The following is a 21,164-nucleotide window of genomic DNA, read 5'->3' on the forward strand; positions in this document are numbered from 1 at the left end:
TTTGCCCATCTACATGATAGAGGAATATTAGAATTTACAGGATAGCATTTTTTAAGGATGACTCTTTACTGCCTAAGAAGAGCTTTGCATAGTTCCTTGTACTTAATAAAAAGATGACGAAAAAAAGAGAATGAGAGAAGCATAGAAATTTGGAGCTACAATGAGACATTCTCAGGGTGAATTTTTAGCAGCATTTCCTATGGAGACTTGCCCCCAACTGCCCACCTAAGTCCTGGGTCAGTTGCTTTAGGAAACTATAATATAGCACGTGTTCTTCTGGGAGATCTATTTTAAGAAATAGACTTTTCTTAAAAAAAAAAAAAAAAAAAGAAAGAAAGAAAAGAAAGAAATAAATGGTAAGGAAAGGAAAGGAAATAAATAATATTTATGCCAGAATGTTAGCAGTGATTATCTCCAAGTGGTGGGATTTTTTTTGTTTTCATCTTTGTTGTTTATCTGTATCTTCTGGTTATCCAGTAATGAATGAACGTATCTCATGGGAAAACTGGTTTGGGGTGTGTGTGGGTGTCCATGGCCTCTTCCCATCCCTTCAAAGGCACTGAATGTTCTGTTAGCTGAGAACAAAGTCAAAACAAGCAGTGAAAGCTGGTGTTTATCAGGTGAGCCAGCAGCCCCCAGGAGAGTGGCCACTCCCTATAAAGCCCATGAAGAGGAGACCCCAGGGATGCTCCCTCCTATGGGGTCAGGAGGCCCCTACTGGCCTTGGCTGAAAAGGTCTGCCTCTTGTGAGAAACATCCTGAGGAATCTGCTCCATTCAGCCCATCCTTCCACCTTAGAAGCTCTGTTCTGAGATGAGAAGGCGGCTCAATGCCAAGCTGGGCGGGTGGCAGAGATTTCTTAAGTCAGCCATCCTCATCCTACACAGTTGAGCAAATAGACTCTCGGAGAGATCCTATGCTGAATTTGAGGGCTGGCAGCTTGCAGGCTGTGTTTTGTTTAGGCTACAGAGCACATTTGAAATTTTGAGCCAACATTTAACATTTGGAAGAATTTGAATAAAACTGCAGAAGCTTTGGCAACATCACACCAGCCTTTCCAGATGGCAACAATTGTCTAGAAATGATTAGACTATCCCATCAGCCGGGCTCTGCTCTCCTCAGCTTGTCACCAGCCTCACTGCGGTACTTCATTCCCCTGTATGGCCTTCCACACTTCACTGCACCCAACTTCGAGACCCCCATTCTTCCTTCCTACCTGGGACCACAGAGCTAGTCAGCAGTCCACGGTGGCCGATACTCAGGTTTTCTGGTTCCCATCCAAGAGCTCTTTCCTCTCCATTTGCCCCATTAGGAGTTTTATTTCCCCAGCTCTGCTTCTCTACGTTGCCCTCCGTAAACCAGCTTTACTATAGAAAACCGAGACCCTCTCAGAGACACCTGCACCACTCACGTGGCCTTTTAAACCACCAAGCCTGCTGCACTGAGCTCTGCATCCTAGAGCCAAGTGCCCTCTATGATTTAAAGGCCAGGAGAACATGGCTGATGCCAAAACAGGGCTTGGGTTACATAACAAAAACCTTGCTACTTTTGCATGGCGGAAGAGGTGGGCCTACATTTCCAGCAGCCCCACATCAGCAGCGCTGAGAACTCTCTCCTTTGGTCTCCCTTGTAAACACCGCCACACATTCGGAGACTGTTAAAATCGCAGAACATTAGAACAGAAATTATCCCCAAGTTTTTCATTTGCAATTATCTTCCTGGTAACATGGCACCTCAGTGTGCTGAGGGACTTGATGAGCTTAGAAATAAAATCATTGGTGCTTACTCCATTTATTTTATTTATTTATTTATTTATTTATTTATTTATTTATACTCATCCTAAATGAATGGGAACAAAATTAATAGTCCAGCTGGCTAGGCCCTAAGAGACAGAAGCAGAGAGGTGGTTCTGTGTTTCTGCCCTTCATTAACTTCATGGTGCACAGTGATTGGAAACTGATTCTTCCAGCTGTCATTCCAGAATTAAAATCCAGATTTTGACCTTCTTTTGAAAGATGATGAGGTCTATCATCACTGAGCCCATTTTGAGGAGGCAGCACAACTATATGGAGTTGAGTATCAGACTACCCTGTCCAGACGGACATTTTGCCACAGGCACCCCAGCCTCAGGAATCTCTCCTCCTGCCTGTCCCTCTTCCCTGAGCTGGGCTGGCCTATACAGCCATTTAAGTTTGCAAGCTCCGATCCAATTCCACACCCCCAATTTAGAGCCATAGAATCTCAGTTGCAGAAAGACAGAGCTCCAAAATTGGAAGCATGGTCTGGGGCCTCCACCTGGCCACACTCTGGACCCCAGCCAGCCTTAGGGACACCTTGTGGCTGATGAGAATAAGATCGATTCAGTGGTGTGAGGCTGCATCCTGTGACCAACCTGAGCTCCAAATCCTAGCCCCTAAAGCTGTCCTGCCTCCTGGCCACCCTCTGGTGACCTGCCCTTGCCAGTGTTCCTTGAGTCTTTATATTGTCAAACTATCATTACTTTTCAAAGTGATTTCTTAGCAGATTGCTCCTTTATTCCAGGAAGCCATGTCCTAGAGGCCCAGGATCACACACTAAACCAAGTTCTGTATTCCCTGTGTGACCTTGGGCAAATCACTTCACTCTCTGAGCCTCATTTGTCCCCTCTATAAGACAGAGGCTATCATACCCATCTCAAAAGAAGGCTTAACCACAATAATACGGGAGCGTCCTAGAGCATTACGAAGAGGCATACCCTCTCTCTCTGCACAAGACTGTGCTTTGATCCTTTTTTATAGCAGCACTAAGGACGAGAGCCAGCCCAAAGGGTTTCAGTCTCCTTTTACTTGCCAGCAAATGCAGTGACCTGTTGTGTCTGTGTATTGGCCACTTTGCTCCCATTCTCTGCCCAAAGGTAGGGTTTCAAGCAGTCAGGGCCCACCCTTACGTGAGTCCTTGGTCCATGGCTTTCAACTGCACCTTTGCCAACATGTGCCCAGCCCTTGAGTGGAAGACACACGAGGAATCCAAAGGAGGGGGCATTCTGTCCCCGGCTATTTGTAAAATTTCTACAGTATATAGTGGTTAAGAATATGGACATCAGAGCCCAACTTCCTGAATTTGGAGTCAAGTGATTGAACTTCTCAAAACCTCAGTTTCTCTAGGCATAAAGTAAGGACAACTGTAACGGTGACCTTATAGGGGTTTTTGAACATTAAATGAGTTAAGACACATAAAGTGCTTAGGATACTGTTTGGCGTATAATACACTGAATCACCTGAAACTACTAATACCTGATGGTATTTAAGCTAGAAAATCAGTAGTTTCATGTGGTCTGAGCTAACAGGAAGTACTTAGCAAACGGTAGCCCTTACTTCTGATCGGTAGAGATCCAGCCTCTGGTGGTAGGCTGGCACACCCTCCTTTTGTTTACCTGTAGCGCTGAGACGCAGGCTTCTTCCTCCCCGATACGGAGACTGGAAAGCAAGCAGGCATGCTTTCCACCCAAGGGGGTACTGACCGGGTTTGCCCCCGGTCTGTGGAGCCTTCCCAGAGCCGGCCCGTGCAGCTTCCCTGGGCCCAGGCTGGGAACTCGTCCTCTGAAGAAGGGCGGGAGGTTGTGTGAGGGCCTCTCCCCCGCACGAAGGGGGGCCGTCAGATGAAAGTGTGCGTGTGAAGTGTGCGTATACACCCTCAGCGGCCGTGGGCTCTCTCTGGCAGGAGCTGGAGTGGCTGCTGGAGATCAACCGGCTCACGCACCGGCTGCTGTGTAAGCACATGACCCTGGACAGCTTCGACGCCATGTTCCGGGAGGCCAATCACAATGTGTCTGCCCCCTACGGCCGCATCACCCTCCACGTCTTCTGGGAGCTGAACTTCGACTTCCTCCCCAACTACTGCTACAATGGGTCCACCAACCGGTAAGGGAGTCCCTGGGCGAAGGGCGCGGGCATGGGCTGCGGGCCGGGGAAGCGGGTCCTTCCCGCAGTAGTCAGTCCCTCCTGGCTGCAGGCTCTGTGCAGAGCCGGGGCTGCCACGGTGAGCAAGTCTGCCTCTTCCAGCCTTCAGGCTAGAGGACAACGCAGGCAATCCGACAGCCCCCTGATAAATGTACTGTTAGAAAGAGTGAATTTGGAGATGGAGGAAAACCCCAGTCATGAGCGAGAAAACACCACCACCTGATCCAGCCTGGGAAGTGACGGGAACCTCAAGAGAGGCTTCCTCCTCTGAGAAGTCATGCTTGAGTAGAGATGTGAAGGATGAGTAGGAATAAAAAAAGTGAAGAGATGGGAGAAGAATATCCCAGGCAAAATCTCCAAGGAGTGGAGAGCTCAGTGAGGGTGTAACAGATGGGACGGGGAATGGTGCCATGAAAGATAATATAGGACCTGGGAGGAAGCAGGAGCCGCGCTGTGCACTACTCCACAGGCCAAGATAGGATTAAGCATGGTGCTTTATGATCAGATGGTACTTTTTTAAAAAATATTTATTTATTTATTCATGAGAGACACACACACACACACAGATGAGGCAGAGACACAAGCAGAGGGAGATGCAGGCGCCTTTCAGAGAGCCCGATGTGGGACTCAATCCCCAGACCCCAGGATCATGCCCTGAGCTGAAGGCAGATGCTCAACCACTGAGCCATCCAGGTGTCCCTCAGATGGTGCTTTTATGAGGACATCCATATACACGAATACATTCATGCAGAATAAGCACATGTATGTGTGATGAAGCGGCATATATCTCCTGCAAGGTGTACACAGCCCTGTATCGAGCACCAAGGTGAGGAGAAGACCTTATCCCTTATCATCACAGAGGTTCAAAACCTGACAGAAGAGGGGAGATGTATTCATGCACAAAACAAGTCCGTTAGGTTATACAAACATGTATGTGTTTACAGGTCCTCTCTGTACCCTCAGAGCCTGGCTTACAGCCAGTATTAAATAAGTATGTGTTGAATGAATTGAAGGGTCTGGGAGGAAACCACAGATGAACATGAATCCACACACTTAGCAAGACAGGCTTCTGGTTCTGTAAAGATTTGGGACTTTTAATCCTCTTGAGCAGAGGTCTGCAAGCTATCGCCCACAAGCCACATCTTGTTGCCAACTGTTTCTATATAACCCATACACAAAGAATGCTATTGACATTTTTGAATGGTTGGGGGAAAAAATCCAAAGAAGAATTATAGTTTGATGACAAGTGAAAATCATTTGAAATTCGTAAAGTTTTATTGGAACCCAGCCATGCTCATTCATCTACAATTGTTTATGGGTGCTTTCACACTATCGGCAGAGCTGAGTAATGGTGACAGAGACCATCTGGCTTGCAAAGCTGGGAATACTTCCTATCTGGGCCTTTATAGAAAGAGCTTGTGGAACCCTGCTTGTAAGAAGCCAAACTGGGGGTGGAGGGAAGGATCTGGAGCCCCAAAGAAGGCCATTTTCAGGCCCAGCCAATTGTCACTTGGTTGCCTACTATTCTCGTGAGCAGCCATAGCCCAGAGTCTAGCTTGAGAATCTGGACTACAGTTTTCCCATTAGGGAAGGGAGACAGTAGGTAAATGAATGGGAGTGTATGATAAGAGTTTAGTATCTTTATAGACAACCACCTAGAAACAGTTTGCTTGTACCTGGTCAGGAAGGGCTCTGGCTAGGTTGCGTCCCATGAAGAATGCCCTAGGACCTGGTTAATTCCTGCCCCCTCTCTATTCCTCTACTAGTTTTGTTCGAACTGCCATTCCTTTCACCCAAGAACCGCAAAGAGATAAACCCGCCAACGTTCAGCCTTATTACCTCTATGGATCCAAGGTGAGTAGTCTTGCCTGCGTCCTATTCCTAAGAGGACTCGTCAACAAAAGCAAATAGGAAAAGTGTTCCCCAAATCAGAAAAGTAAAATGGTATGGAGATTAGAGAGGCAGCAGTGAGATCCAGGCAGAAACAACTGCGAGTATATTCATCTTTATTTGTGCACAACTAGCAAGGGTGAGGGTGAGTGCAGACCTGGTAGGGGAGTGGTTCCTGGGTGGGAATTGTTTGGGGGCAACTGCACTGAGGTGAGCGGAAAAGTAGGTATGTGGGGCTTCTCGTCTTCATCCTGTCTCCTGTTGCTCAGTTGATTCACTGCAAAATGGTCCTGTGATTCTGGGATTTGGGTTCCAGAAAGGTGAGGAATTTGCAGACAGGAAGCAATTGGGAAGGTGGAGTTTTGAAAGAAATCCCAGATTTTTGGAGCTAGAGTCAAGAAGCAGGTCTTCTCCCATCTCTTTGCTGCTTTGTTCATAATACGCATCCTGACACTAACCAGGCCTCCCAGAGGGAGCCCTGTTCTAGACTTTCAGTCCTTTGTCATTCATTAAACAGACATTTATTAAGCGCCCACAGTAGGCCAGACATTGGGCTAGATTCTGCATGCTAGGGATATATCAGAGATTAAAGCAGACATCATTACCCTCCACAAATTTCTACACCCATGGTGGGGACGGGGGCAGTGTTCACAAAGTCTCACCAGCATGTGATGTATGTAGGAGATGCCTTTCTTACCCTGTGGGTTTGAAAGGGAAGAATGCCACTGCAAGAGTAAAACTTGCCAACAATAACAAAACCAACATTTTTCTTTGTGATGGACTAGAAATGGCCACCTTTGACCCGATTTTCAAAAAGTAAGCACAGATACACTTTGAAGAACTGACTGAATACATATGAGAAAAGGTTGGGGAGCCCAAGATTGGGAAGTGTGGTGAATCAGTGAGCTCCCACCACTTGGGCCTATTGCTGGGCTTAGAAGGTCTTAGGTTGATGCTGGGACAGTGCAGGTGTCCTCTGGTCCAGGACAACCAGTCTGCTCAAGGCAACTTTCTCAAATCACAGGACACTCAGAGCCAGCATTTTGAATAATTCACAGATGTGTCACTGAAAAACACTGACTCACAAAGTAAGAACAACACCTCCCTTTTCAAATCTCTTTCAAGCCTTGTAATTATAATTGGAGAAAGACACATTTTTACGTTGATGCTAATATGCCTTCAATACCTTCTGCTTTCCCATTTTCCTTTTTGTCAAAGCTAAGAGAGCAGACCTTAAGTTCAGAGTTTTTAGTAAGCAATAGGATCTAAGTCAAACTTAATATGATTTTGTTTTTATTATATTTATTCCTGTGTCGCTACTACTTAGAGCAGGAAGGTGCTGGTTTTAATTTATGGAGTCATATAAGCCTATCTTTTAAAGTAAGTTTAAGTTTTAAAAATGAGTCCATTTAAAGAAAAATATTGTTAATAATAGTAAAGATAGTCTATGGTTTAAACAAAATGGAGGTGGGGTATGAGGTGGTATGTGGTTGCCTGAAAGCTGGAAAACACTCTAGAGCAAGGCTTCTCAACCTTTCCAAAATAACCCCCTTCCCCAAGAGCAGAGGAGACTAGACATCTGCCTCAGCTGATTGGAAGCATAACCTGCAGAGCCCATCTTCAACTCAAAAGTTTCCTCGAAGTATTGTATTTTATTTAAGCCATGCAAATTTTGCTTTCTTTGCCATGATATATTCATGTTTGTTTTAACGTTAAAGTAATGTTTTTAGTTCCTAACTGGGCTCCCCTAAATGGATACTCCTAAGAGATGCCATGTTTCTCCTTTGGCATACCTTGGGGGTATATGCTTTTTAGCTTGAGAAGCTTTGTCACAGGACATTCATCCAACCAGGATGATCCACAAGAGCACAGACAGTTGAGGGGAGGCCAATGAGTAGTCTAGAGACACATTTTTACCAAATATCTACTATATGGAGGGCTTTAAGCTACACAGTATAGGTTGCCTCCTCCATACTACCTCTCACTCCCTAAAATGAGGCAGTATGGCAGGATGATCGCCACCGCCCCTCAGTAAGGCACCCACATCAGGGGCATCCTGATTGGCGGCGTCCTCGTCAGCTGCATCATCCTGGTCGGCTTCACCTTCAGCTTCTGGTTCGGCTTCAGCTCCAGAGTTCTTGCGTGGCATTTCCACCAGGGGGAGCCCCTGCAGGTCTTCCTCTCTCTGACCAAGAGCCGGGGCCTCCTCTGGCCATCGCACCAACCCATTGGCTTCCTCCATGTGGCCGGCTCTGTAGGACCATCGAGGCTCATGACAACGGATGCACCAGAACTGGAGGCAAATGAAAGCTAAGACGGCTGTGAAGCAAGCCAGCAGAATGGCCATCAACACCCACAGGGAGATTTGGGGGTCTACTAAGGAACTTCCAGCAGCCAGTGGGCTCTTATCCAGGGTATGGAACATGGTGCAGTAGTGCCTATAGGGGAAGGCAGCCTTCTTGCAGCTGATACACAGGAAGTAGAGAGTAGAAGGGGCGAGGTGTTCCAGCACCACAGAACTGATTGTTCGAGGCACTTTCTCCTCGTGATGGAAGCTGTAGCGAAGATAGCCGGAGAAGATGCTGTTCCAGTTGGGCCTGTACATAATATGGTAATAGTCCTCCAAGCAGGGCTCTGAGGATGACCAGGAAATGATGGCTCCTGTATAAGAAACGTTCCCAACCTCGATGTTCATCCTGATTCTAGAACCAGAATCAAAGTGAAAAATGACATCCCCTTGTTTAAGTATTTAGTTGCAATATTCATAACCACCATTTAGTGAACATTCAAGATGGGGACTGACATTGCCCCTGTTTTACAAAGAAGTGGAGGTCAAGAGGTTACATTACTCAGCAAAGGCGTAGCTAAGAAATAACAGAACAAAAGTTCAAATCGGGGCTGTCTCATATCAAAGCCTGTGGCCTTCAGGCCTGAGAAAGGTGCGCCCATATCCCCCAGGTTCATCCTGCCCTAGCTCAGATCCTTTAGGTACAACATTGTTTCCAACCCTTTAAAAAACGAAAAAAGGCAGTAAAAGAAATCAGACCACATGCCCATATTAGTCACCACAGCTCTGTTCCCTCCAAGTCAGACAATTATATCCCCTACAGTATCCCTTCTGGACCTTCTGCTTCTGCTCCAAGTGCTCAGCCATCTAGAACATTCTGCCCACTGCTTTTTAGCCTCCCGGTTCTGTTGCCCATGAAAGAGGAGATTTGCGTCATCACTTCTTGGCAGCTGATTTCTCCCCAAACCCTCTGCTCATGTTTTGTTTCTCTGTTTGTTTGTTCAAAGCCAAAGGTACCCAGAAAATCAGTTGTATAGGTCAAGACAGTCAGCTCCTAATGCCAGCATAGCTGCTACTATTTAATGTCTCTGGTACTATGAGTGTTAATAATGATACTAATCAACAACAGTTAGTGAGTGGTGGCTGTGTCACATCTCGTATGTGTCATGCTAGATGCTCACATACTGCAATACATTCCCTTTAATCTTCATCACACCCTCTGAGCTAGATCCCCATTTTACAGATGAGCAATCTGAGGTCACTTGGCTAGTAAGTAGACTCAAAGCCACTTAACTGCTAGATTTCCAAATGCAAGGCTTCTGGGTTTAGTTATAGAACATTATTGCAAAATGAGGTGCTGGTACTAAGACCTAGTTGCTGTTTTTCCACAAATCAAATGAGCCCTCTTTAGACTACCAGCCCTCCCACTTTGATAAGAGAGCACCATCTTCAAGCTTTTTAGTTTCTCTTAAATGTTATCTCTTTGAGAGACAGAGAGCTTCCTCTCCAGTGAATTTCCCCTGATTTAAAATTCAGGGACAGCCATATTCATTCAACCTGTGTATGTTCACATACGGGTCTCACCCAGCCCTGTTCTCTGCCCTTCCTGTCTCATGTGTAATACAGAAGCCTTCGTTTTAGATTTTAATGACCCAGTAAAAACCCATCAACCAGATCTGAACCTGAATTGGATGTGAAGCCAAACTGATTTCTATCACAAGCTGCTCTCTCCCCTTCCTGCTTCCCTCTGACCTTCTATTTTCATGCCTGTGTTCCTAGAGGAGGTGGGTTGCAGAGAGATCACTGAGCGATTTTTTTCAATCCTGGTTTTTCTTCTCTAAGGATGACAGTGCACTGACATGTTCAGGAAGGGGAATAGTTCCCTTCTGTTTGGTTGGAAATTTCTTCCCAGAAACATAGTGAATAATAAAAGAGACAAGACAGGTGTGCTCAGATCCCTCCCGGGAAGGTCATTGCAAAGGAGACGTTTACGTTCCCTTCGTCATTGTCCTTTCTCATGACCTCCCCCACCCACACCACCCCACACATCCTTGTAAACGCTTCTGACCACAATGAAAAGAGTTTTAATTCATTACTTATAATAAGAGGCAATGGCCTTTGTACAACCCTTCCATCAGGGGTGATCAGGAATCCCGTTTTATTGTCATGAATTTTTTGTTCTGTTTGCTTTGCATCTGCTGCTGGCTGGCTCTGCAGACTGAGTTCTCTACAGCAGACATTTTAAAGAGCTTTCTGGCAAGACACTGTAGCAGCATCCTCAGCTTTTGGGACCAGATCAAGCTTCCTTATTTGCTTTTCTTTCTCTGCTTCTGTTTCTAAATTCCCCCTATTTTTAGCTATTCATATTACCATTGCCTGGCCCTCCTCCAAGAAGAGTGTGAAAGGAAAAACCATTTCCATTTCCAAGAAGAGCCATGTATGTCCCTTACCTGATGCTCGCGGTGGGTCTGGTTAGAACGCAGTCTGCAGAGGCAGAGACAGAGTGGACCAAAGCTGAAGGAATGGAGCCTTCTCGCCTCCTCTGCTCTGGGCTCTCCTTGATGCCTCTCTCGCCACTGTCTGAGTAATCCCACTGTCGCCCCCAACGCTCACATTATTCATTTCTTCAGATCAGCATCATTCACCATGGCAACCAGCAGGCATCTGTACGCACGATGCTTTCAGGGACCAGTCTGGAAAGGCTTTTGCCCACTGAGAGGAGCTCTCATTCCTTTGGCCAAAAAAAAGGCAAACAGTCTCCGGCAAACCGATCCTCAGAATGGGACTGATTCTTCCAAGGCTGCCAAATTTTCTCTCTAATTGGCTGGTGATCATTTTTTGCCCCATCTAGACCCTCTTTGGACAATGGCCAAATGCAAAGACGCCCTTCTCAGTTATCCTACAATTAAAATAGTAATTTTATCCCAAGCCATCCCACCTCTACATCATCTTCTTTCTTCATTTTTATCTCCTGTGGCATTTTCTAGTCACATGACAGTGGTCAAGAGCTTTTTATCCTCTGGGCCTCAATTCCATCATCTGTAAAGCTACAGACTTGGGCTAGATGGAGATGACAGATGGAAAGCAGGAGTACCACCCAGGTCAGGCTTGCTGAACCATCACAGCATTTGTGCTGGGTTGATTTGAGTGTCCCACCAAAATTCTGGACTACCCAGAACCTCAGAGTGTGACCTTACTCGGAAATAGGGTCTTTATAGACTTAATTAGTTAAGGCTCTTGAAATGACATCATCCTAGATTTAAGTGGAGCCCTAAATCCAATGACTGGTATCTTTATAAGAGAAAGGAGAGGGAGATTTACATGCAGAGGGACACTAAAAGAAGAAGTCATGTAAAGACAGAGGCAGAGGTTGGAAGGATGCTGTCATAACTAAGGAGAACCAGGCACCACCCAGAGCTGGAAGATGCGAAGGAGTCTCCCTTAGAGCACTCAGAGGGAGAGTGGCCCTGCCAGCACCTTGAGTTCAGGCCTCCAGCCTCCAGAACTGTGAGATAGTACAATATGAAGACACCATATTTATGCTAATTTGTTACAATGGCTTTGGAAAACTGATAGGGCACCCCTTTCAGCTGGTCTCAGAAACATAAGCATCCCAAGAAACTGCTTACCAATCCATCACTTGGGGTTGACACCAGAAATGGAAACTTTTTACTATTCCTGGATTGGATGATCCCCAAAGTTCCTTTTCTTTGAAGAATCCTGATTCTGCTTCCATTTCCCACAAAGGTATATCTGCCTCTGAGATTCCACCCCTTTCAGGTCCCCTCAACCTTGAAAGAATTTGTTGCCATCCCTCTCCTGGGGCAAATCACAGAGCATGTCTGAAATATAAAGAGAATGAAGTTCTGTCATCTTAAGCCTTGACCAAGTGTGTGGAGATTTGTTGTAGCAGCTCCAGCCCAGACAGATTTAGATCTGAATTATTTTACACAAATTATGTGCTTTTAAAAGTCAGGTTTTTTTCTCTTCTTGGTTCCTGGCCAAAGTATTGAGGTGAACCCATGGAAGTCTCCTTGTGATTCACATGAGTGATAATCAAAAAGTTATGTAGAGTTTCCTGGTGAGTCACAGACCCTCCCCCGGCCAAGGGTCTCTGTGAGTCTTGGAGTCTCAGGATGTCCCTTGATTAGACACTTGCTCTGTGGCTTTCCCATGGCATTAGGTCTTCCCAGGGGCCTGTCTAAACTCTGCTGTAATGTGTGCTAATGGCGACTCCCTGCAGAACATGAAAGTGTCCTCTCCCCAGAAAGGCCAGTGTGGTAGTTTGCAGGTACCTTTTGAAAAGTTTATTTTGAGAGAAATAAAAATACCAGACTTAGGAGGCCTGTGGAGTGACAGGATAGAACCCAAGCCTTTGCCACAGAAAATGGGAATTTATTTTTAATGCTCCTAGATGCCAATTTTAACACCAAGCTCTTTATTTGAGAAGCTGAGACACTGAGAGAATGTGAGTGGGGCCTAGAAGCCTTCCTGTTTCACAGAGCCTGAGAGGAAGGATGGCATTCCTCAGGCCATATGACTGATTAGTGACAAAGCCAGGAGTGGAAACCAGTCCCCAACTTGCAGTCCTGGATGCGTCCTGCCCCTTTTGGGCCCTCACCGTCCCCTGGCTGCACCCGGAGGAGCCAGGGCAGCCCTCGGTGCATGAGATCTTCTGGGGGAACTTTCCTCAGGAGATCACATCTCAGCCAAACCCACACTTTTTCCACCTTCAGGGAGGACCCTCCTGTCTGCATCCAAGTCCAAGTCCAAGTCCATCTAAGTCTAAGTCCAAGTCATAGCCTCTTCAGTTGGCAGCCCAGGAGGGCTCTGATTGGCTCACATGGTTATTAGATTACAGCCAGAGGAAATCAACCAGAGTGGGGTCCCTGTGCCGTTCCTGAAGGTGGCAGCAGAGGGACAAGGTGAGGCCATTCCCCGGGCATTCCTGGGTCCCAGAGCTGACTGGCTCGCAGGAGAAGGTAGTTGTTCAGAGTGCAGGCCCTAAAACCCAAGGCTGGGTTCAAATCCTGCCTATGTAGCCTTGACAGATCCCTTCTTATAAGATGGGAGTATCAAGAATCCCTGTCTTCTAGTGTTGGGGCATGAGATGAGCCTATCTCTGCAAGCTGGGCCTGGGAACAGCTGCTCTTCTTTAGAAGAAAGGGTCAGTGGGCCAGAGCCATCTCCTGAGTTGACTGTAGCTTGATCCAGGGGCTGTAATGAGCAAGGTTTGCACCCTACATGATGCTTCCTTCCTTGCTTTTTGTTCTTTCTTGAAACAGCTTTATTAAAAAAATAATAATAATAACAGTATGCTCATTATACATAAACTAAAGAATACAGAAAAGCCCAAAGGCAACCTTCAAACCTGTACAACTCAGAAATAACCACTGAGAATGTTTTGGTGCATTTTACATGTGCTTTGTCACTTTATCAAGGCAACAAGTCTTTGAGGTCAACTTCTTACTACCATTGTGCAAAAGGAGGAACTGAGGTTTACAGGGGTTAGTTAACTTGACCATCATCATGAAGCGAGGTTTGGCCAAGCTGTGCCATCTCCTGGTCGGTAGTCCCTAGAGCTGGGACTCCTGGACTGCCTCCCTGATGTACTACTCCTCCTCGGTTCACAGTAGTCAACAGGAACACTTACCTTTGCTCTGCTTCTCTGGAGAAGTAGAGACAGGACTTCACAGTTCAGTGGATTCCAGAATGACAGGAACAGACAAGGAACTAAAAGACCTCAAAGAGAACATCCAACCACCTGGATGCAGCCACCAAAAGCAGGGAAACCATCAAATACATCTGAAGAAGCACATTCAGCGACTGTTTCCTCTCCCTGCTCGTGAGTCTAGAGTCCATGTACCCCTGACCAAGAGGGTTAGAGGTGATACTAAATGTAAAAACAAAACAAACAAAAGCATTTCACAACTGGTCCAGTCATTGAAATTAGTCTATGAGCCTAAATTTTAAATGTGTTATTCTCTAAGTAAAGTGAGTTCTTTTTTTTTTTTAAGTTTTTATTTATTTATTCATGAGAGACACAGAGAGAGAGAGGCAGAGACACAGGCAGAGGGAGAAGCAGGCTCCATGCAAGGAGCCCCCATGTGGGACTCGATCCCAGGTCTCCAGGATCAGGCCTTGGGCCAAAGGCAGGTGCTAAACCGCTGAGATACCCAGGGATCCCAGTAAAGTGAGTTCTATAGAATAGATCATAAAGCTGCCTTCCAGGTGACATAGGTTATCACACAAATCAGCCCTTAAATTATGCCAGTAATGTCCCAGTAACTTTTTAGTCTCTAGAAATTGCTGGTGGGACCTTGTGTTTGTGTGGTCATCACTAGCTAAATGACGCCCCATGATTTGACCTCAGGGAAATTTCCTCAGGGAAATTTATCATACTCTTGAAACGCTTTCTCCATGAATTCACCATCCGTAAGATCTAGGGCCCAGTGCTCTGCTGCATCTAGCTGAGCACATCTCCTCTGCATCCATCCCTTGCTATCAGCACTTCCCACCGTGGCTTGCCCAGGTGAGTCTGCCTCAGGCCCACTGACAACGTCACCAGCAGTGTCACTGGCTTTGCTGTGGCCACCCCTGCTCTCAGGTCTGCATGGCACCACTCCCCAGCTATACAACATTACTGATCCACTAGTTGTGAAGAATTTTGTTATTTTGGCAATTGCTAAACACATGGTGAAATATCCTGCGTTTCATTTCATTTAGCTTCCTCCTCTACTAAATGGGGGTGATTGTACCTTGCCTTACCTGATGTAGGAGATTGGTAATGACCACCCCCCACCGAGATATCAGGTCCTAATCCTATAACACGGAAATACTACTTTATTTGAAAAAAAGGGGCTTTGTAGATGTGAGTAAGTGAAGGACCAAGAGATGAGAAGATTAACAGGATGGGTCCTAAATGTTATCACAAGTGTTCTTTTAAGAGGGAGGCAGAGGGAAGTTGCCTACATATGGAGGAAGAACCCAAATCTCAGGAGATGGGTGGGAGCTGGCCACAATACAGGAATGCTGACAGCCTCCAGAAGCTGGAAGAGGCAAAATATCCATTCTTCTCTCAGGCCTCTGGAGGAGGTGTGGCCTCATTGACGCCTTGATCTTAGCTCAAACTGATTTTGGGTTATGATTGTAGAACTATGAGAGAATATATTTCTTCTGGTTTACCAGATTTGTGGTCATTTGTTGTAGCTGCCACAGAAAACCAATATGCCTGGGTAGTTACGAAAGAATTATTCACAAGCAGAGAAGCATTATCCACTTGTGTATAATCATATGAGTACAGGTTATTTAAAAAGGGTTGACATTGGTTTCTTCCAAAAATTTTAGCATCTCTGAGTATTACAGCATGGGTATCATACTGCTGAATGGGAAGTCTGGTTCCTTTTCTCCTCTTGTCTTTATTCATGAGACAAGAAAGAGAGGAGCATCAATTCTTGAGGTCTCTACAGCAACTCCCTTGGATTTTTCAACCTCTGAGCTGAGAAGCCCAAATGGACCCCAGATGTTGGAGACCTAGCCTACAGCTCTCTACATATCAAGAAGGGACAGACAGGAACATCAGCAAGCCCTACTGATGCCCTTGAACCTGTAACTCAGGATTTATCAGTCCTTTAACCCATCTTAGCCCGTAGGCTCTCCTAACAAAGACTGCATTGCAGTTTTATTCATCTCTCAATCTCTCTTGCCTTGTGGGGATTTCAGAGAGTTGAGCTGTAGCCTGAATTCAACTTGAATTAGGGAGCCATGTTTGTGTCCCTGGGCTGATGGGATTCTGGTTGCTCAAGGAACATTAGAGAAATTGTAACTAACATAGGAAATTAGAAACCATTTAATACCTCTTGAAATCTGAAAAACAGGGATTGTGATTCCAGAAAGCAGAGATGCAAATTGCTTGCAAATTCAGTTTGCCAGATAAATAGGCCTCATTGTTTAGAGGGGCTGGCTGTGTTTATTGTTAGAGGTAGAGGCCTTAGGACTTAAAAGTCCATATGCAATGCTTAAAAATGATAAAAAATAGTAACTTTTATGTTATGCATATATTACCACAGTTTTTTTTTAAGTCTGTAAAATAATATTACAGGGCCCAGAATCTGCCAGATAAAACTCACTTTATTTTCTCTCCTTAAAATACTGCCCTGCCTTAAAAAAAAAAAAAAAAAATATATATATATATATATATATATATATATATATATATATATATATGCACATCTATGTCACATATTAAGAATATGGCCCTAATTTCTGAATCCGGATTGTTTATTGAGATCTCATAAAGTTAGCTATTTTGTGCAGTGTTGCAGTATTTTGAAACAAGCTTGATTTTAAGTGAGATATCTTAAATAGGGTACATAATTAGTTTCTAAGGCAGGCCAGTTGACTGTTACCTGAGTCAGCAGGATTGGTTTAGTATAAGAGATGTGTAGCAAGTTTCCGATGTCTTAAGTCATATTGCCTTCCTGTTTTTCTTTGCTAAACCTCAGAAAATGGCCAGGCTCCCATATTCCCACATTTTCTCAATAGGGCCCAGCCTCCTATTGAGCCAGCAGGTCAGATGGGTGCCCTCCGGGGGTGTGTGTGCATGCACTTTGCAGCATGCATGTGTGTGTGTGTGTTTCCTCTTGCATGGGTGTGGTGTATTTTGGGGGTGAGGGGAGTAAGGGGAGCTTATTCACTTAGGAGGACTTGAATTCTGCTCATTTCACACTGATCCTTCCTGAGCTTGGGCCATCAACTAAGGCCTAAATTTTTGGTCTAGACCAGGATCCAAGACTGATGATACAGGAATGGCAACAAGGGGCCTCTTATGTGCGCTACCCAGTCTGTGAGAGGAATTCTTTACACTGCTGTGTGTGGTAAAATAATCCCAAAATTATTCTCCTTCTCTGCCTAGAACTGGGGAAGCTACTGAACAGTTTCCATCTACCTGAACGTATTTTAATTTGCACTTGCCAAGAGTGTGAAGGAAACGTGGTACTTGGGTAGGAGCGAAGGTTAAGACTGCCTTGGAGAAGTGCCCAGGAAGACAGCACTGCAGCAGAGCGCTCTGCAGGGAGAGTAAGCACATCTACCCAATGAGTGCAGGGAGATCTCCCTTCTAGCAACACTGTTTCTCAGCCTCCACTGGGGCGCTTATAGCTGTGAGGGCCTCTACCCAACACAGTCTGATGTTGGACACCATTTTATAACATAATCAGTATTGAACAAAATCTGCTTTTTTGATGTGTTCTATCAGCTAGTCCAACTGTGACCTCTGTCACACCCCCACGTGGGACATACGGTGGGTTTTATAAAAATGTATCCAACATGTGCACTCCCCTCTCCACATTCAGAGAATCGTGACTGTAGCCAGAGCTGCTGCAGGACATTTGACCAAGAAGTGGTATTGTTTTAGTCTTTACTTAGCAAATTATCAAAGTAATATTAATGGTGGTTATTGGAGCGAGTGCTTCCAGTGTGCCAGGCCCCACGCATAGTGTTTTATGTATGTTATCTCATTTAAACTTCCAACAGCCAGGGGCGCCTGGGTGGCTCAATTGGTTAAGCATCTAACTTTTGATCTCTGCTCTGGTCTTAATGTCAGGGTCATGAATTCATGCCCATGCTGGGCATGGAACCTACTTAAAATAACAATAATTAAATAAATAAATAAATAAATAAACAAACAAACAAACAAACAAACAAACAAACTTCCAACAACCCTATTGGAGTTCATATTATTACCTTAGGAGAAACCATGGCCTAGAGAGCTTAAGTACTTTGCTCAGAATCATCTAGTTAGTAAATTTGTGGACCTAGGATTTAAACTCAGGAATACCCACCTCAGAATCCAACCCCTAGAATCAAAGCAAGACAAAAACATCCAAAAAAAAAAAAAAATGTAGTTGATTGCTTTTGTGTCCTTCAGGGATATCCATTTGAAAGCTCCCTGTTGCTCAGAAATTCCTTTCATAGGATATTTGAGAATGGATGAAGGAGAAATGCTCACAGCTTTACTGGGGGTTCAGAGAAGAAGTCCAGAGTGCCTGGTGTGGGTGGGGAGATGAGAAGGTAGTTCTACAAGTCACTAAGCTCTGTCACATGCCCTTAGCACAGCCAGGTCATCATTCTCTTGTTCCCATGCAGGCTTGAGCTGCAGCCCTTTTCAGGAGAAAATCCAAATCATGGATTTGTTTTTTAATCTTTGAAAATAAATGTTGGGAAGTAAATTAGGCTATGGTATAGCCCAGTAGGTTTTTTAACTTACTTTTATACTGAGTTATAATCACATACAGTAAGATGCAGTCTTAATCAGTTCAGGCTACTATAACAAGAATATCATAGATTGGGTAGCTTAAACAACATTTATATATTGCCTAGAGGCTGGGAAGTCTGAACCCATGGTGTTGGCAGATCAAGCATCTGGCATGGACCCACTTGATGTTCTGCAGAGAGCCTTCTCGCTGTATCCCACATGGTAGAGGAAAAAAGAACAAGCCTTCATTTGTCTTCTTACAAGGGCACTAATCCCATTCATGAGGATTCCATCATCATGACTTTAATTACCTCCCAAAGGTCCCACTCTTAACACCATCACAACAGGGGTTAGGATTTCAACAAATGAATTTTGAGAGTAAACAACTATTCTGTCCATAACATACACAGATCATAAATGTACATACAGTTTCATGAGTTTTGACAAGTGTATACAGCTGTGTAGTAAACAACCCAAGCAGCAAGTAGGGCATTTCTCTTACCTAGACAATTTTCTCCTGCCCCTTTCTCATCAATCTCCTTCTCCAACCAGAGGTCAGCCATGGTTTGTTTGGTGTTTACTGTATACTCCTCATCCCTAGTACTGGAAACAGGAGAATACAGAATAGGGCCTTTTTAACAGGACCAGAGCTAAAATGCACTCACTTAGGAGAATGAGCGTCTCCCTCACCTCACCCTGTCCCAGCCCTGTTTGATAGGTGGACTATTCCAGAGACACTAAAACAGTTCACTTTCATATACAGAAAATTATACGGCCCAGCCTGGTTTCATTTTCGGCTAAATCAAACTCAACAATCCATACGTATACTTCCATGATTTCTTGAACATTGACTTCGGCAAACATCATGTTTTCAATCTTACATATTTCCTGCCCGACATAAGCCTTTCTTGCCTCATAACATGTAGAAATCTCTAGTGACTACATAAAGACATTCCTCCCTTAGGTTAAGTAGAATTTACTGTGACAGCCCATCAGTGTTGAGTGCAGAGTACTGCTCCTCACATTCCAAGCCTTACCATATGTAGGCATTACCTTACCAAACGAGCTGGATGCAGGGGTATTCTGATTCCTCACAAATTCTTACTACTGGGTCCTCTAATTGTGTTCTTCATGTATCCGTGTTATTAGAGAGTACTATAAATGTGATGCTTTTTTCGTAAAGTTTAGAATTCATATATAGTAGAACATACTTACTGCAAAGCCTAGACTGAACATAATTAAGTCTTCCTTCAATGGCTCCAAAGGGAGTTGAGAACCTTACAGTCCTCCAAAAGCATCATTACAGTTCCTATTTAATAGAATTTCTAATTAGCCAACTAATAGAAAATTTCAGCTAATAAAATATCAGCTGTGGTCTTTACATATTTGCATGTTCCATGTAGATTTTTACAATTCCAGATAGGATACTATAGTCAGAACTAAGTTTTGAAGTGACACCTTATCTAAAAAACTGGATATGGTTTCTAATAGAATTCAGCCTCCAAAGTCCACCATTACATATAGAGGGGAAGAACGTGGGCTTTGGAATCAGACCTCTCTGGATTCAGGTCAGGGCTCAGTTACCTAAGGACTGTGTGACCTTGAGCAAGCTACTTAACACCCTGAACCTCAGTCCCCTCATCTGCGAAATGGGGCCAGGAATTGTCTGTATGCATGTGTTTGTTGTGAGGATTGAACGAGTATACACATGGAGGGCTTCACAAAGCCTGGCATGAGGTCTTCCATAAATAGCAGCATTTCAAAAATGAAGTCAACCATAACTTTACCGTCTCACTGACTGAGTGAGACCAAATTGGGGCCCTATATTTTAGTCACGTATTCCCAGACAGAAAAATATCTTAAGCAAATTCCACGAAATCAGTGAAGGTGTCTCATGGAGTCTAGAGGACAATGGTGGTGGCCCCCAAAGAGCAGCCAAATGGAGCAACTGCTCTTGTCTGTTTCACATAGCAGCTTCCATGACACCTTTTGTTTGGACTGCTACTTGAAAGGTTATGAAACCCCTGATTTAATCCAACACCCTCATTTCATAGATGAAGAAACTGAGGCTCAGAAGAGCATTGGTGATTCGCATGCACTCAGCACAGGTCTCCTGACTCCCAGGCCTGTGCGTTCTTGGGACCCTGCCCTGTAATAAATGGAGACAAGAAACAGTAAGAGACAGTATTAAGTCAGCTACTGAGTTCCCACATGGTTCTTCCAGCCAGTTTCTAGTAACAAAGATGTCTCTAGAAAAAACAGAATCATCTGTTTTACCACCACCCCATGCCTCAATTTGTCAAAGTCCTGTTTTGTGGGTGGCAGGAGTGCCTGTAAAAAAGATACTTGCCTGGAAGCTCTTTCTCCTCTTCTGCTGGGGAACTGCTGTTCATGGAGTGGCTTTCGCGCCATCCTGCGGTCACTGGCCACACCTCTCTCAGTGATCGTCTTCTTGCAAACATATTCACAGGGGTTCCCAGTGAGAGATTGCAGATATCAGGCTTTCGTCCCCCACCAGGACTCATGCCAGCACCCACTTACCTCCCTGTCTCTTATTTTGCCACAACCTCTGTTTTCCAGCCTCTCAACATTGCCTACAGCCACATCTACAGCTCCTATAGGAACTTTGTGGGGCCCCCCCACTTCAAGACCATCTGCAGACTCCTGGGTTACCAGGGCATCGCAGTGGTCATGGAGGAACTGCTGAAGATTGTCAAGAGCTTGGTAAGGAAGGGCCTCAGTGAGGCCTGGGTCATGCCTTGAGCTCTGTGCAGAGGAATCACTCTAGAAATCC

At 44.9% G+C, this 21,164-nt stretch overlaps 2 protein-coding genes across 5 annotated transcripts in view; one reads left to right on the forward strand and one right to left on the reverse strand.

Annotated features, from left to right (window-relative positions):
• CYFIP2 (cytoplasmic FMR1 interacting protein 2) overlaps positions 1 to 21,164 on the forward strand; it is a 124,560-nt gene that overhangs the window by 64,768 nt on the left and 38,628 nt on the right. For all 4 annotated transcript variants that reach the window (XM_041749174.1, XM_041749177.1, XM_041749176.1 and 1 more), the window contains 3 exons: positions 3,700 to 3,899; positions 5,705 to 5,792; positions 20,951 to 21,094. In XM_041749174.1, the coding sequence (XP_041605108.1) occupies positions 3,700 to 3,899; positions 5,705 to 5,792; positions 20,951 to 21,094 (432 nt within the window). The remainder of the gene's footprint in view (positions 1 to 3,699; positions 3,900 to 5,704; positions 5,793 to 20,950; positions 21,095 to 21,164) is intronic.
• On the reverse strand, positions 5,928 to 12,392 carry FNDC9 (fibronectin type III domain containing 9). The gene is made up of 2 exons (XM_041749178.1): positions 10,566 to 12,392; positions 5,928 to 8,530 (listed from the first exon to the last, which is right to left on the reverse strand). Exon 2 carries the CDS (start codon positions 8,521 to 8,523, stop codon positions 7,810 to 7,812), a length of 714 nt encoding a protein of 237 aa, XP_041605112.1. The 5' UTR covers positions 8,524 to 8,530; positions 10,566 to 12,392; the 3' UTR covers positions 5,928 to 7,809.

This window comes from Vulpes lagopus, chromosome 3 (assembly GCF_018345385.1).
Source record: "Vulpes lagopus strain Blue_001 chromosome 3, ASM1834538v1, whole genome shotgun sequence".
Lineage (NCBI taxonomy): Eukaryota > Metazoa > Chordata > Mammalia > Carnivora > Canidae > Vulpes > Vulpes lagopus.

What these genes read in the sequence shown, in the direction of transcription:
- FNDC9 (XM_041749178.1), bottom strand. Translation starts at nt 8,523, where the DNA reads ATGAACATCGAGGTTGGGAACGTTTCTTATACAGGAGCCATCATTTCC.